The 14,090-nt window shown below is 38.1% G+C and overlaps 1 protein-coding gene across 14 annotated transcripts in view; it reads left to right on the forward strand.

Annotated features, from left to right (window-relative positions):
- Nucleotides 1–14,090, forward strand: part of KDM4C (lysine demethylase 4C) — a 459,189-nt gene that overhangs the window by 117,633 nt on the left and 327,466 nt on the right. For 13 of the 14 annotated variants that reach the window (XR_013443953.1, XR_013443954.1, XR_013443955.1 and 10 more), the window contains one exon: nt 6,901–7,038. Coding sequence is in view for 10 of the 14 variants with exons in the window: in XM_078062213.1 (XP_077918339.1) it covers nt 6,901–7,038 (138 nt within the window). In the remaining 4 variants the exon portion in view is untranslated. Of the gene's footprint in view, nt 1–6,900; nt 7,039–14,090 lie in introns of those variants that run through there. The other variant, XR_013443956.1, reaches the window with a different exon arrangement.

Genomic DNA, 14,090 nt, shown 5'->3' on the forward strand with positions numbered 1-14,090 from the left:
TGTGGAGATAAGTTGGTGATGGACTACAGCACTCTCACAGATACAGAGGGCAGGGGCTGTGTCCCCTCCATGGGCCACTGCCACTGCCACTGTGGGGCTCTGCCTTACTTGCAGATACCTCTAGGCACTGGGCTTTTCAGTCTCAAACACATCATCAGTGAGTGTTTCTTTTAGGTGGTTGGCATTAGCTTAATTAGACACTTTTCTTTAAGTTGGAATTTTATTTTATTTTTTTATTAAGATTTTTAGTTTTTTTTTTTTAAGATTTTATTTATTTGACAGGATAGAGAGAATAGGAACACAACCAGGGTGAATGGGAGAGGGAGAAGCAGGCTTCCCGCTGAGCAGGGAGCCAGATGCGGGGCTGGATCCCAGGACCCCGGGATCATGACCTGAGCCGAAGGCAGACACTTAACCGACTGAGCCACCTAGGCGCCCCTTAAGTTGGAATTTTAGAAGGGAGAGGAGAATGAGTGGACTAGAGTCTCCCAAGGACAGAAAATCCTTTATGATTTTAGGGCTGGTGATAGATATTGATCAGGCTGGTCTTTGGAGAGGGGATCATGTGAAATAGCAGACTGTGGGATTGGTTCATTTCCCCAGGATTGGAGGCCTTTGGAGCTTGTAGTTCCTTTCCAAGCTTTGGGGAAAAGGAGGCAGGTGCCCTGCACCCCTTTCTGGGCTGTGGCTTTTCAATACTACTTGGTAAAACCCAATGCACCAGGCTCTCCTTTAGTCTCTTGAGGATGGTACATTTCGTGGCTTCTGAAGACACCACTGCCTCACCATCTGATTGGCAATTGCAGTTTTTTTATATGAAATACTGCCACTTCCCCTTCCATGTTGATGAAGAATGTGTGATGACTCTGTGCTCCTCAAGGAACTTGTTCTGTGATGATGATAATGTAACATGGGACAGAGTAGTGTAGGCTTCTGAATTAAACTTCCCAAGTTCATTCTTGATTCTGTCACTTGGGGAAATTATATAATTTTTCTGAGCTTCAGTTACTTTAGCTGGAGAACGATGATAATAATAGTACCTACTTAATAGGGCTATTATGAAGATGAAAAGAGATGATCTATAAGAGGGCTTTGCATAGTATATGTTATATAGAACACATTCTTTCTCCTTAGTTTGACCCTCTTTTTAGGCAATCATTTCACAGTTGGAGTAACATTTTCTTTCTTTCAGTGTATCTGCACATAATCATATATATATATGTTTAATAAACTGATAATGTCTGCTTTTAGATTATGTATATTTCCTTTCCAACTTCTTTTATGATATGGAATTCTTTTCTGTCACTGTGCTTTCTTATCTACGTATTACGCAGAGGCAGTAAGATCAACCAAAAAATATTTTGGCTAACTGGGACTGACTGTTTCTGGAAATTATACAGAAGCATAAAATTTAGAGTCCCTTTCAATGGGAACAGGTACTCTTTTCAACATGGCAAAAGCAGGATTTTCTTTTTATTTTTTTTATTATGTTATGTTAATCACCATACATTACATCATTAGTTTTTGATGTAGTGTTCCATGATTCATTGTTTGCTTATAACACCCAGTGCTCCATGCAGAATGTGCCCTCTTTAATACCCATCACCAGGCTAACCCATCCTCCCACCCCCAACCCCTCTAGAACCCTCAGTTTGTTTTTCAGAGTCCACAGTCTCTCATGGTTCGTCTCCCCCTCTGATTCCCCCCCTTCATTCTTCCCCTCGTGCTATCTTCTTCTTCTTTTTTTTTTGACATATAATGTATTATTTGTTTCCGAGGAGCAGATCTGTGATTCAACAGTCTTGCACAATTCACAGCGCTCACCATAGCACATACCCTCCCCAATGTCTATCACCCAGCCACCCCATCCCTCCCACCCCCCACCACTCCAGCAACCCTCAGTTTGTTTCCTGAGATTAAGAATTCCTCGTATCAGTGAGGTCATATGATACATGTCTTTCTCTGATTGACTTATTTCGCTCAGCATAATACCCTCCAGTTCCGTCCAGGTCATTGCAAATGGCAAGATTTCATTCCTTTTGATGGCTGCATAATATTCCATTGTATATATATACCACATCTTCTTTATCCATTCATCTGTTGATGGACATCTTGGCTCTTTCCACAGTTTGGCTATTGTGGACGTTGCTGCTATAAACATCGGGTGCACGTACCCCTTTGGATCCCTACATTTGTATCTTTGGGGTAAATACCCAGTAGTGCAATTGCTGGATCGTATGGTAGCTCTATTTTCAACTTTTTGAAGAACCTCCATACTGTTTTCCAGAGTGGCTGCACCAGCTAGCATTCCCACCAACAGTGTAGGAGTGTTCCCCTTTCTCCACAACCCCACCAACATCTGTCATTTCCTGACTTGTTAATTTTAAAAAGCAGGATTTTCTAGGTAGTGTAGAAAAGGGTTGTGGGTGGGATTCAATGGAGCAGTGAAGGTAGTTTCCTTATCCCAGTGGCAGCAGCCCTACCTTCTTCACCCATCTCTGTGTAGGGTTAAAAACAGTTGACCAGAGTGAGTTTTGTTTTATCACATAGTACAGGGAAGTGCCTAGTTTCTAAGCACAATTACAATTAATGAAATTCAGTGAGACCAGGAGAGGAGAGAACCAGGCTGTGTTCTCATGTGGCTCAGAATGATGGAACTGGAACCATGGTGAACACTGATGAGTGGTTCTTTACCTGCCAGGTGGCAGCGGAGTTGCTGCTCATTGTTGTAGAACATCTGCTGGGCTGTCATGGGGGAGAGGGCGATGAGACAGATTTCAGATTTATTGTGAAAGAAAATACTTCCACATTTGTTGCTTTTTCTCTAGTTCTTTAAGGTGTAAAGTTAGTTGGTGAATTGGGGATTTTTCTATTTTTCTGAGTGAGGCTTGGATGGCTATGTATTTCCCCCTTACATCGCCTTTGCAGTATCCCATAGGTTTTGGACTGATGTGTTTTCGTTCATATTGGTTTCCATGAACTGTTTAAGTTCTTCTTTGATTTCCTGGTTGACCCAAACATTCTTGAGCAGAGTGGTCTTTAGCTTCCAAGTGTTTGAATTTCTTCCAAATTTTTTCTTGTGATTGAGTTCCAGTTTTAAAGCATTATGGTCTGAGAATATGCAGGGAATAATCTCAATCTTTTGTTATTGGTTGAGACCTGATTTGTGACCCAGTATGTAGTCTATTGTGGAGAAAGTTCCATGTGCGCTTGAGAAGAATGAGTATTCTGTTGTTTTAGGATGGAATGTTCTGTATATATCTATGAGATCCATCTGGTCCAGTGTGTCATTCAAAGCTCTTGTTTTTTTGTTGATTTTCTGCTTAGGTGATCTGTCCATTGTTGAGAGTGGAGTATTGAGGTCTCCTACAATTAACGTATTGTTATCAATATGACTCTTATTTTGGTTAACAGTTGGGTTGTGTAGATGGCTGCTCCCATGTTGGTGGTGTAGATATTTACAATTGTTAGATCTTCTTGTTGGATAGACCCTTTAAGAATGATATACTGTCCTTCTGTGTCTCTAACTACAGTCTTTAGCTTAAAATCTAATTTGTCTGATTATAAGAATTGCTACCCCAGCTTTCTTTTGAGGTCTGCTGGCATGGAAGATGGATCTCCATCCCTTCGCTTTCAGTCTGGATGTATCTTTAGGTTCAGAATGAGTCTCTTGTAGACAGCATATTTATGGGTCCTGTCTTTTTATCCAATTTGCAACCATGTGCCGTTTTATGGGAGCATTTATGCCGTTCACATTGAGAGTGATTATTGAAAGATAGAACTCATACAGCAATTCAGTAATGTGGCAGGATACAAAATCAATGCACAGAAATCAGTTGCTTTCTTATACACTAACAATGCAACTGTAGAAAGAGAAATTAGAGAAACGATTCCATTTACAATAGCACCAAAAACCATAAGATACCTCGGAATAAAGCTGACCAAAGAGTTAAAGGATCTATACTCTAGGAACTACAAAACACTCATGAAAGAAATTGAAGAAGACACAAAAAGATGGAAAAACATTCCATGCTCATGGATTGGAAGAATAAACATTGTTAAAATGTCTATGCTACCCACAGCAATCTATACCTTCAATGCCATCCCGAACAAAGTTCCAATGACATTGTTCAAAGTGCTGGAACAAACAATCCTAAAATTTGTGTAGAATCAGAAAAGACCCCAAATCACCAAAGAAATGTTGAAAAAGAAAAACAAAGCTGGGGGCATCACGTTGCCCGGTTTCAAGCTATATTACAAAGCTGTGATCACCAAGACAGCATGGTACTGGCACAAAAACAGACATATAGACCAATGGAACAGAATAGAGAGCCCAGATATGGACCCTCAACTCTATGGTCAAATAATCTTTGACAAAGCAGGAAAAAATATGCAATGGAAAAAAGACAGTCTCTTCAATAAATGGTGCTGGGAAAAGTGGACAGCTATATACAGAGGAATGAAACTTGACCATTCTCTAACCCCATACACAAAGATAAACTCAAAATGGATGAAAGACCTCAATGTGAGACAGGAATCGATCAAAATCTTAGAGGAGAACATAGGCAGTAACCTCTTTGACATCGGCCACACCAACTTCTTTCAAGATACATCTCCAAAGGCTAGTGAAACAAAAGCAAAAATGAACTTTTGGGACTTCATCAAGATAAAAAGCTTCTGCACAGCAAAGGAAACAGTTAACAAAACAAAGAGGCAACCCACAGAATGGGAGAAGATATTTGCTAATGACACTACAGATAAAGGGCTGGTATCCAAGATCTATAAAGAACTTCTCAAACTCAACGCCCAAAAAACAAATAATCAAGTCAAAAAATGGGCAGAAGACATGAACAGACACTTCTCCAAAGAAGACCTACAAATGGCTAACAGACACATGAAAAAATGTTCATCATCATTAGCAATCAGGGAAATTCAAATCAAAACCACATTGAGATACCACCTTACACCAGTTAGAATGGCAAAAATTGACAAAGCAAGAAACAACAAATGTTGGAGAGGTTATGGAGAAAGGGGAACCCTCTTACACTGTTGGTGGGAATGCAAGTTGGTACAGCCACTTTGGAAAACAGTGTGGAGGTGGCTCAAAAAATTAAAAATAGAGCTACCCTATGACCCAGCAATTGCACTACTGGGTATTTACCCCAACGACACAGATGTAGTGAAAAGAAGGGCCATATGCACCCCAATGTTCATAGCAGCAATGTCCACAATAGCCAAACTGTGGAAAGAGCCGAGATGCCCTTCAACAGATGAATGGATAAAGAAGATGTGGTCCATATATACAATGGAATATTACTCGACCATCAGAAAGGATGAATACCCAACTTTTACATCAACATGGATGGGACTGGAGGAGATTATGCTAAGTGAAATAAGTCAAGCAGAGAAAGTCAATTATCATATGGTTTCACTTATTTGTGGAAAATAAGGAATAGCCTGGAGGACATTAGGAGAAGGAAGGGAAAAATGAAGGGGGGAATTGGAGGGAGAGATGAACCACGAGAGACTATAGACTCTGAGAAACAAACAGGGTTTTAGAGGGGAGGGGGGAGGCGGGATTGGTTAGCCTGGTGATGGGTATTAAGGAGGGCACGTACTGCATGGAGCACTGGGTGTTATACGAAAACAATGGATCGTGGATCACCACATCAAAAACTAATGATGTATTGTATGGTGACTAACATAACATAATAAAATAAAATTTAGAAAAAAAGAAAATACTTCCACACACAACATTTTAGTATACCTAAAATGGCAACTGAATTGCCTTGTATGCATCTGTATTTATACAGTATGTCTCCTGTATGTCTACATACACATATATACTCACAGATTCATTTCTCAACATTTTAGGACTGAATTGAACCATGGTGACAAAATGAACCATAGGTAATAAATTTGATAATCCATCATTGCATAGGTAAATTTTTTAAAAAGTGCAGAAAAATTTTGCTTTACTATTTTTCTATAGCTCATGGTGTATTTTGTGTGTTTTGGTGATCGTAAAAAGTCAAATGTCTTTAACTTAAAAAATAGGAATGGAATAAATATATTTTTCATGTTTGCTTTTAAGCTCTGACTGGTTGACCCAAGTTACTTTAATTATATTTAAAGATGCACTCATACATACATATTTGAATAATTCTTTGATAGAAATTTTACTATTAAATGGTATATAGTTAATTGAATGTTTTCTGAGTATTATGAAAGAATAATTTGGTGAATACCACCAATTCTTTTTTTTTTTTAAGATTTTTTTTTTAAATTTATTTGACATAGAGAGAGGGAACACAAGGAGGGGGAGTAGGAGAGGGAGAAGCAGGCTTCCAGCTGAGCAGGGAGCCCGATGCGGGGCTCGATCCCAGGACGCTGGGATCATGACCTGAGCTGAAGGCAGAAGCTTAACCGTCTGAGCCACCCAGGCGCCCCAATACCACCAATTCTTTAGCAACAGAATTCATAGTAAAGCCTGTTGAGCATGGATTATTGGAATTTTTATAGCTCTAACTTTGAAAAAACATCAGTCAAAATAGGTCCTGTTATGTAACTCCAGTAAAATGAATTTTTAAAGTATTAAAATATGCAGCTTGATTGCTAACATGAACAAATTTACTTGGATAACTTAAAGACATCTTCAAATAAAATATAATATCTTTGATTGTGGACATTGCCAGAAGGTCACACCCTGTTTAGAAAAGTCTTTAATGTTTCCTGAAAAACTGTTAATGAATTGGGTAAAGATCTGGGGCTACTTCTTTTATATTAGATAGCTCTAATATCATGGCTTTTTTTTTCTTTTTTTATAGGAAATATATTTTAATTATATTTGTAATTTGGAAAGTCTTATAATTGGAAAATATTATGTTTTCTACCCTATAGATCACTCAGGAGGCTGGAGAATTTATGATCACTTTTCCATATGGCTACCATGCTGGTTTTAATCATGGTTTCAACTGTGCAGAATCTACAAATTTTGCTACAGTCAGATGGATTGACTATGGGAAAGTTGCTAAATTGGTAAGTTATGCCTCAAAAATAAAGCATAAATTAAATGTGTATTCTGGGTATTGTAGGAGGAAACCTAAGATCACATGCAACACTTATTTCCCCCTCATTGATATTGTGTGCTTCTCACCATGGTAATTTATTTCAGACTAGATGTATTTATTTTACATGGCCTATATTATCACTTGTAGCCACAGTTTTCTGTTTTGAGATTAATGTGGAGCAGAGGTAATTTTATGCAACTGAAGTTTGCTTTCTTTCTTAAAGCCACCAATTGTTTTTTGTGAGATTTTCTAGTGGCTCCCTGTGGCTCCATGTTAGGTAGACTTTGCTCTCTCCAGATTGAGTTTAGTCCATAGCTTAGAAAACAACTACTTACAGATGAAAGTGTCTGTTAAAACTGTAGTAAGAGGTTGAGGGAGGATGGTAAGAAGAAATGATTAAAACTGTCTTTAGTGCAAAAATGAATTTCTTGAAAGTAATGTAGAACATACTTTAATAAGAAATGTATTTTTATGTTAAATTTGGTATGAAATTTTGTATCTCCTGCTCAGTATATTTAATTTGTTACACAGACTGTGTATTTTCATTCACAAGCCACAGCTTCTATTAAATTTAATTAATCTCCCCCTGTGGTGTTAAATAGAGGACATCTTCAAAGAGGTGGTAGCTTCCATTAGGTTGCTTTCTTTCCTATGGCTTTGGAGGCAGAAGTACAGGCTGGCAGAGGGCAGCTTCTAAATGAAACTATGTATTTTACAGAGTATGTAAAATTGACACAGATTTAATAGAAAATGACATATACAACTTATGTGGCTGTATCTTGGCCACTGCATGGTATAAGTGAGTATTATTCATTCTACATTGATAAAACTTGCATGTAGAACCATTGGGTGAACTTGGATAGAAATATATTCAGGGAAGAGAACACTAGGTTTAATTTAGATGTGTATTTAGAAAATTACATAATATATTAAAATAGAAGTATAGCCGTTTGACAGCCTAGGAAGCATTTGTGTGAACTTGTGAAAAAAGGAACGCTCCTGCTATAAGACTTTTTCTGTTCTGACTAATTTCTATTTATGAGGGGTAATTTAGAAAGGAACAGAACTGAACTACTTCTTCCCATTACGCATCCTTCATATTATAATAAACCTAATAAAAAAATAGAAAACTCAGTGTATGGGCCAGCGCCTTGCAGTGCTTTCACAGAAAGGTAATGCTTGTATCTGCATTGAAATAGAGGCATAGACCCATAGTTACAGCAAGGTGTGTTATTCTATGGTTTGCCTCTTTAATCATTGACATAATAAGTCAGCTATCACAGCTGTTCAGTTACCAGAAAAATTAGTTGATGCTTGTTTACTGTGGGTTTCAGATGTAGTTCATTGTATTGGTACCATGGGGAGAATAGCTTCTCCCCAAAACTAAAATGTTCTTAGTGGGTTTCCACATTTCTTTGTGCATGTAGAATGGGACTGGGGTATGACCAAGGAAGGGAGGTTGGGTAGTGGTTTCGTCTCTGAAATCATAGCTGACAGAGCCTAGGATTGGGGGACTGTTAAGAAGTAGCACACAGTGGTGGAGGAGGCAGGGATTGAAGGTCCAGCTTTTCTTCTAGCTAGCCATATATCATTAGGAAAGTCATTTATTTATTTTGTTTGTTTCTTCCTGTATAAATTAGAAATACCTCTCCACTCCATAGATTAAACCTTAGGTATGTGGGTATCCACTCATGCTGTATTGATTTATATCATTCAGTTTAGTTAAGGAATATGACTGTCTTTGTTCTGGTATTTTGCTAGGTACAAAATTGTTCAATGACTATGACGCAGTTTTGGCTAGTTAGTTAAAAATTGTCTTAATTGCATGCATTTGAGATGTTTTTAGGTGTTGTCTCCACCCTTCCCTTACTTTTGGTGATGTATTTGTTTTCTGTTGCTGTTGTAGCAAATTACTATAAAAGTAGTGGTTTCAAACAATACCCACTTACCATCTCGTGGTAAGTTTGATATTAGTCTCACCAAGCAAAAATCAAGATGTTTGCAGGGCTGCTTTTCTTACTGGAGACACTGGTGAAGAATCCATTTCCTTGCTCAGTCAGGTTGTTGGCTGAATTCAGTTCCTTGCAGTTGTAGGACTGAGTTCCCATTTTCTTGTTGCCTGTCAGCCAGGTCTTTGCTCCTAGAGGCATCTCTCAGGTCCTTCCATGTGGTCTCCTACATTTCAGAGCAAGCAATCATATAAGATGACATTCACAAATTGTAGGAATTAGGACATGGGTATCTTTGTTGTTGGGGGTGGGAACGTTGGGGCAGCGTTCTACCACAGAGAGTTCCAATTAATAATTGACATGGTGAAATATTAAGAATCTTCTTTGAGTAGATGTAACTAATTTTAGTTATTCTGTTCAAGAACTGGAAACTAAATTTGTAATGGATACAGTTTTGAATGTTTCAGTAAAACATACTTATGCTTTCTTAAATTATATCCCTCAATTTTAATATTTTCTTGGCTCTCAGTAAATAAGTTCTCTTATATTGTAGGGCGCGCTGATGGCATTTTTGTGCATATTTTGGTGTCTTTGTCATTTATTTGATACATTTTTATTGCTCTCCAAGGCTATTTCCTTACACAGCCATATGAATACTGTATCATGTGTATGTGTGTGCATGTGTGCATGCATGTGTGTGTAGTTTTTAATCTTGGGAAAATTTGTGAATTGGGCAGTTATTTTTTGTGTTTTGCTGGGGATAAATGTATAATGGATTAATTAGGAACTGCATTTGACTTTTAGCTTTGGGATACCTGGGTGGCTCAGTCAGTTAAGCGTCTGCCTTTGGCTCAGGTCATGATCTCAGGGTCCTGGGATCGAGTCCTGCATCGGGCTCCCTGCTCAGTAGGGAGCCTGCTTCTCCCTCTGCCTGCTATTCCCCCTGCCTGTGTTCTCTCTCCCTCTGTCTCTCTCTTTCTCTCACAAATAAATAAATAAAATCTTTAAAAAAAAGACTTTTAGCTTTGAAGACGCCTAAGTTAATTCTTAAACTAACAAATTTTTGCCTTCTTAATTCTTTGCTTTATCCAGTTTATTCTAAATGACAGCTATTAAGAAATAGTTATTGTACTCAGGGATAGTTTTATATTCACATATAGTAGCATCTGAGGGGTCCTGTAAGTCCTATCTATCTATAAATATCTCTCCTTCAAGTACCCAAAGTTTTATGCCTTTATGTTTTTATGGTTATTTGGGATTAGAGCACCTACAAATACATATGTACTTGAAAAATATATTTTAAGCCTTTAGTTAAAAAAAAAGAAATAGTTATTATTCACAAGTGATGATGAGGTATGCTTTTTAGGGGGGCACATAATTTAAAAAATAATGGCGTGCTTTTTCATAATTGAACCCCAGGGGGAATGAGATCTCCTTTACCTGTCACATGGGGTTGATATGAGTATATAAAAGCTTCCAATACAGTCTCTTTGTGGGACAGAATTAATGTGGTACAGCATGTAGGGTCTCTACTGGTTACATTTCATATATTACAAACCAGTATTTCTAATTTGATGACTTAGAAAAGAGCTTTACAAAAGCCTATTTTTTAATTGAAAAAAAAAAAAACAGCAAAACATTAGGTTTTGAAAGATAACCCCAGGGTCACTGGTAATGTTGGAGATATTGGTGATTTTTATTCAGAAAAATCCTGTACGATACTCTAGAACAGAAGGGTCTTGCCTTTAAGAGAACTCACCTGCCTAAGAAGGGGGTTATGTAATTTCGCCCCATTTCATTGATCAAAGGTAAGGTTTTCACTGAAGAAAAATTGAGAGGAATGTTCTAGGTAGCTACGTGCCCATTTGCCTACTGAGTTAGGCAGAGTTCAGCTTCAGAGAGTGCTCAGTGAGTTTCTCCTTTGCAACAGGAATTGTGCTGCATGTTTGTACAAAGAAGAAAGACATGTTTTCTTTGTCTTCAAGGAGCTTTTATAAAGAGCAGAGGGGCTTTTAATAAACCTCCATTTTCAAAACTGTAGTATGAATAGAACATACTATCTAGTTATTTATTTTAGGCATCTTTATAGCATTGAACATCAGAGTAATCTAGAATGAAATGCTATATTTTTTTCTGATAGAGATTTAAAACTATGTAGCACTTTAGCAATTGAAATAAGATATTGGTGCATATTTGAGATGAATGTTTTCCATTTCTGGAGCATTCTCTCCTTCTGTGGTGCAATGGAGTCCATGATTACTTCTGTGCAGGAGCTGTGGTGGCACTCACAGGTCTGCTTCCTGGCTAGGTTGGATCGAAGAGCTGGCCTGCAGGTTGTATTTCATTTTTCCGTTTGGTAGGATGAAGTGCAGTTGTTTTGATGTTAGGTTTGATGGATTTGTTTGCCACTGCATTCATTAGCTTCACATCAAAAAACTGACAGGCTGTTAAATGAAACTTTGGCTTAGATTTTCAGCTTGACTGTTTGGAGACATTTGTGAAGATATTTTGTTTTTGTGTCGTGGCAGCCTCAAGCACTGTGATTGTTTCAAAGGGAAGAAAAGTTATTTACTGTACTGATTTTCTTGAGTAAAAAAGAACCATTGTCTTGGGGACAGTCATATCTAGCCTACACCATCAGAAGTAGTGTATTTATGACCATGTGTGCAGTGTGAGAGACTTATCTATGGCACGATAAATAATGTTATCTTCTTGGAAGGAAAGGTAATAGTTGGTGGCTCCAAAATGGTACCTCTTATTTTGTATTAATTTTATTTTAGGTGATAATCTATTAACATGATATGCCAGAAAGTTGAAAAATTACACTGCAGAGCCAGGAATGTTCTCTCATGAACTTCAGGAGCATTACTTCACAATATAATTTTAAAGCATTCTGACATTTGAATCCTTAAATGTTTGAACAAGTTTAAAAAGATAGAATTTTGAAATTGATTTCCCTTTAATCTGGAGTGGATTTCAGTTATTAAATTGTCTTGCCTACAAGAGCTGTGGTATAGCTTCATTCCATTTTGTATTTTAATCCTTTTCTAGAGTTAGATTTCGTTATTCTTAAATCGGGTAGCACCCTTCCAATAAAATCTTTAATCTTGGGCAGTCTTTTTTAAAACAATCAGGGATCATTTTAATGGTGAGTCCCTATGTTATATTTTAATATGTTTTAGATCACAGAATTTCTTCATTCTTAGAGCATGTGGAAGAAAGGAAATGTAGACTAACAGTTCCTGCATTCTAATTTTGAGTGTCTGATGTGGCATATATAATATGAACTTTGGGAGCACAGAGATTTTATATTCTCATTTTCTCTTTTTACCTCTACTTTATTTCTATTTCCTGGGCGCTGGTGGTACAACATAGAGTACAAAATACCATGTGGAGAAACAGAATCATATGAAGTCATGTCTTTTGGAGCTTCTACTCTAACTGGGGAGTTAGTATTTATATACCTGAAAGAGGTATTAAGAAAGAAAATATTCATATTATGTCCTCATCTTATTCTGATAAAGTATAGAATTATGGGATTTAGAAAATCTGAGACTTCAGGTAGTGTAGTAGAAAGCCAGTTGATTAGTAAATATTGTGTCTGCAGGAGAGAGATCTGGAACTGAAGTCCTCAGAGCTAGGGAGACTGATTTTATTTATTGCTAACTTAAATTTGCTGGATTTTGGGATTTGAGTTACATGGTTTATGATACTGATGTTTAGTTGCTAAACTGAAATCAAGGTAATGTCTGTTTTTGAGGCTTTAGTTTAAGTCATACCTTAAGAAAAAGTAAGTTGGCGGGCGCCTGGGTGGCTCAGTTGGTTAAGCATCTGCCTTCAGCTCAGGTCATGATCTCAGAGTCCTGGGATCAAGTCCCCTCATCAGGCTTCCTGCTCAGCGGGGAGTCTGCTTCTCCCTCTGCCTCTGCCTCTCCGCCCCGGCTTGTATGCTCGCTCTCTCTCTCTCTCTCTCAAATAAATAAATAAAATCTTTGAAAAAAAAGGAAAAAGTAAATTGGCTTTTTTGAATAACTTACATATTCTACTGAGAAAAAAATAATTTGTTTTTAAGTTATTCTACTTTCATATAGTTCGATAGTAATGATTGCTGAGATCTTGTCCAGGGCACTTTATCCATGTTACTTCATGCCATTTCTGTTATGGTGCCAGTTCAGAGATAATCTGATGTCTTCTGCACTCTACCACCGCCTTTCTCAAATGTGGGAGGAGGAGAAGAGGAATGATGTATAAAGTGAGGATGGTGCAGCTGGGATCAGAGGCAGAAGGTTGACCCCCGCAGTGTGCTATTTCCTTCTGGACTCATCTCCCTGGATATGGTGGATTAAATAGGTACCAGTCTACTACGTGATTGGTGGGATCACTTTCAAGATTCTTGAGGATTCAGAATGATCCTGTCTATTGTATAAGTTGTAAGGGGGAGTTTGCACCCTAACTGGGGAGTTAGAACAAAATCGAGGGCATACATACCTGTTCTTACGATTATCAAGGACCAAATTCTATTGCAGGACTTTTTAAACTTTGGGATTTTTTTTTAACCATCTCTTTTACTTTTTCCATATTTATTCAGTGTTTATAATAGTAAATACATAGTAAAAAATTCTACAAAAGGCTCTGTCCCAGATAGGTGTTTGGAGAAGAGGGAAAGTTGGGATGTGTGTTCTAGCCAGTGGTGACCCAGAAACGAGAGGAGTGGTAAGCATACCTGGGGATATTTGAGGGAAGTAGGCTGGCTAGCCCCTTGAAGGAGGAAGGGGATGATGGGAGAATCAGCTGGGCTTCGGGTACCGTACCCCCAGAGTTTATAGTAGTCAGATAGCCTGGTTCCTCATAGCTTTCATTCTTTCCCATGCAGGGTTTCCTGCATCCCTGTATCCCCACCCAGCAGCTACCACTGACAAAACAAATAGTGGTTCATCTAGTAGGATGTTGTTATCTCACTTGAGGGATTCAGAGATTCGGTTACACCCAGGCTTGGTGTAACTGCTCAGTAGCAGTGTCATGAGGTCCCCTGCTCTTCCTGTCCTTCTGTCCTACCGGCCTTAGTGGGAGG

The sequence above is a fragment of the Halichoerus grypus genome, chromosome 14 (genome assembly GCF_964656455.1).
Source record: "Halichoerus grypus chromosome 14, mHalGry1.hap1.1, whole genome shotgun sequence".
Taxonomy (NCBI): Eukaryota; Metazoa; Chordata; class Mammalia; order Carnivora; family Phocidae; genus Halichoerus; species Halichoerus grypus.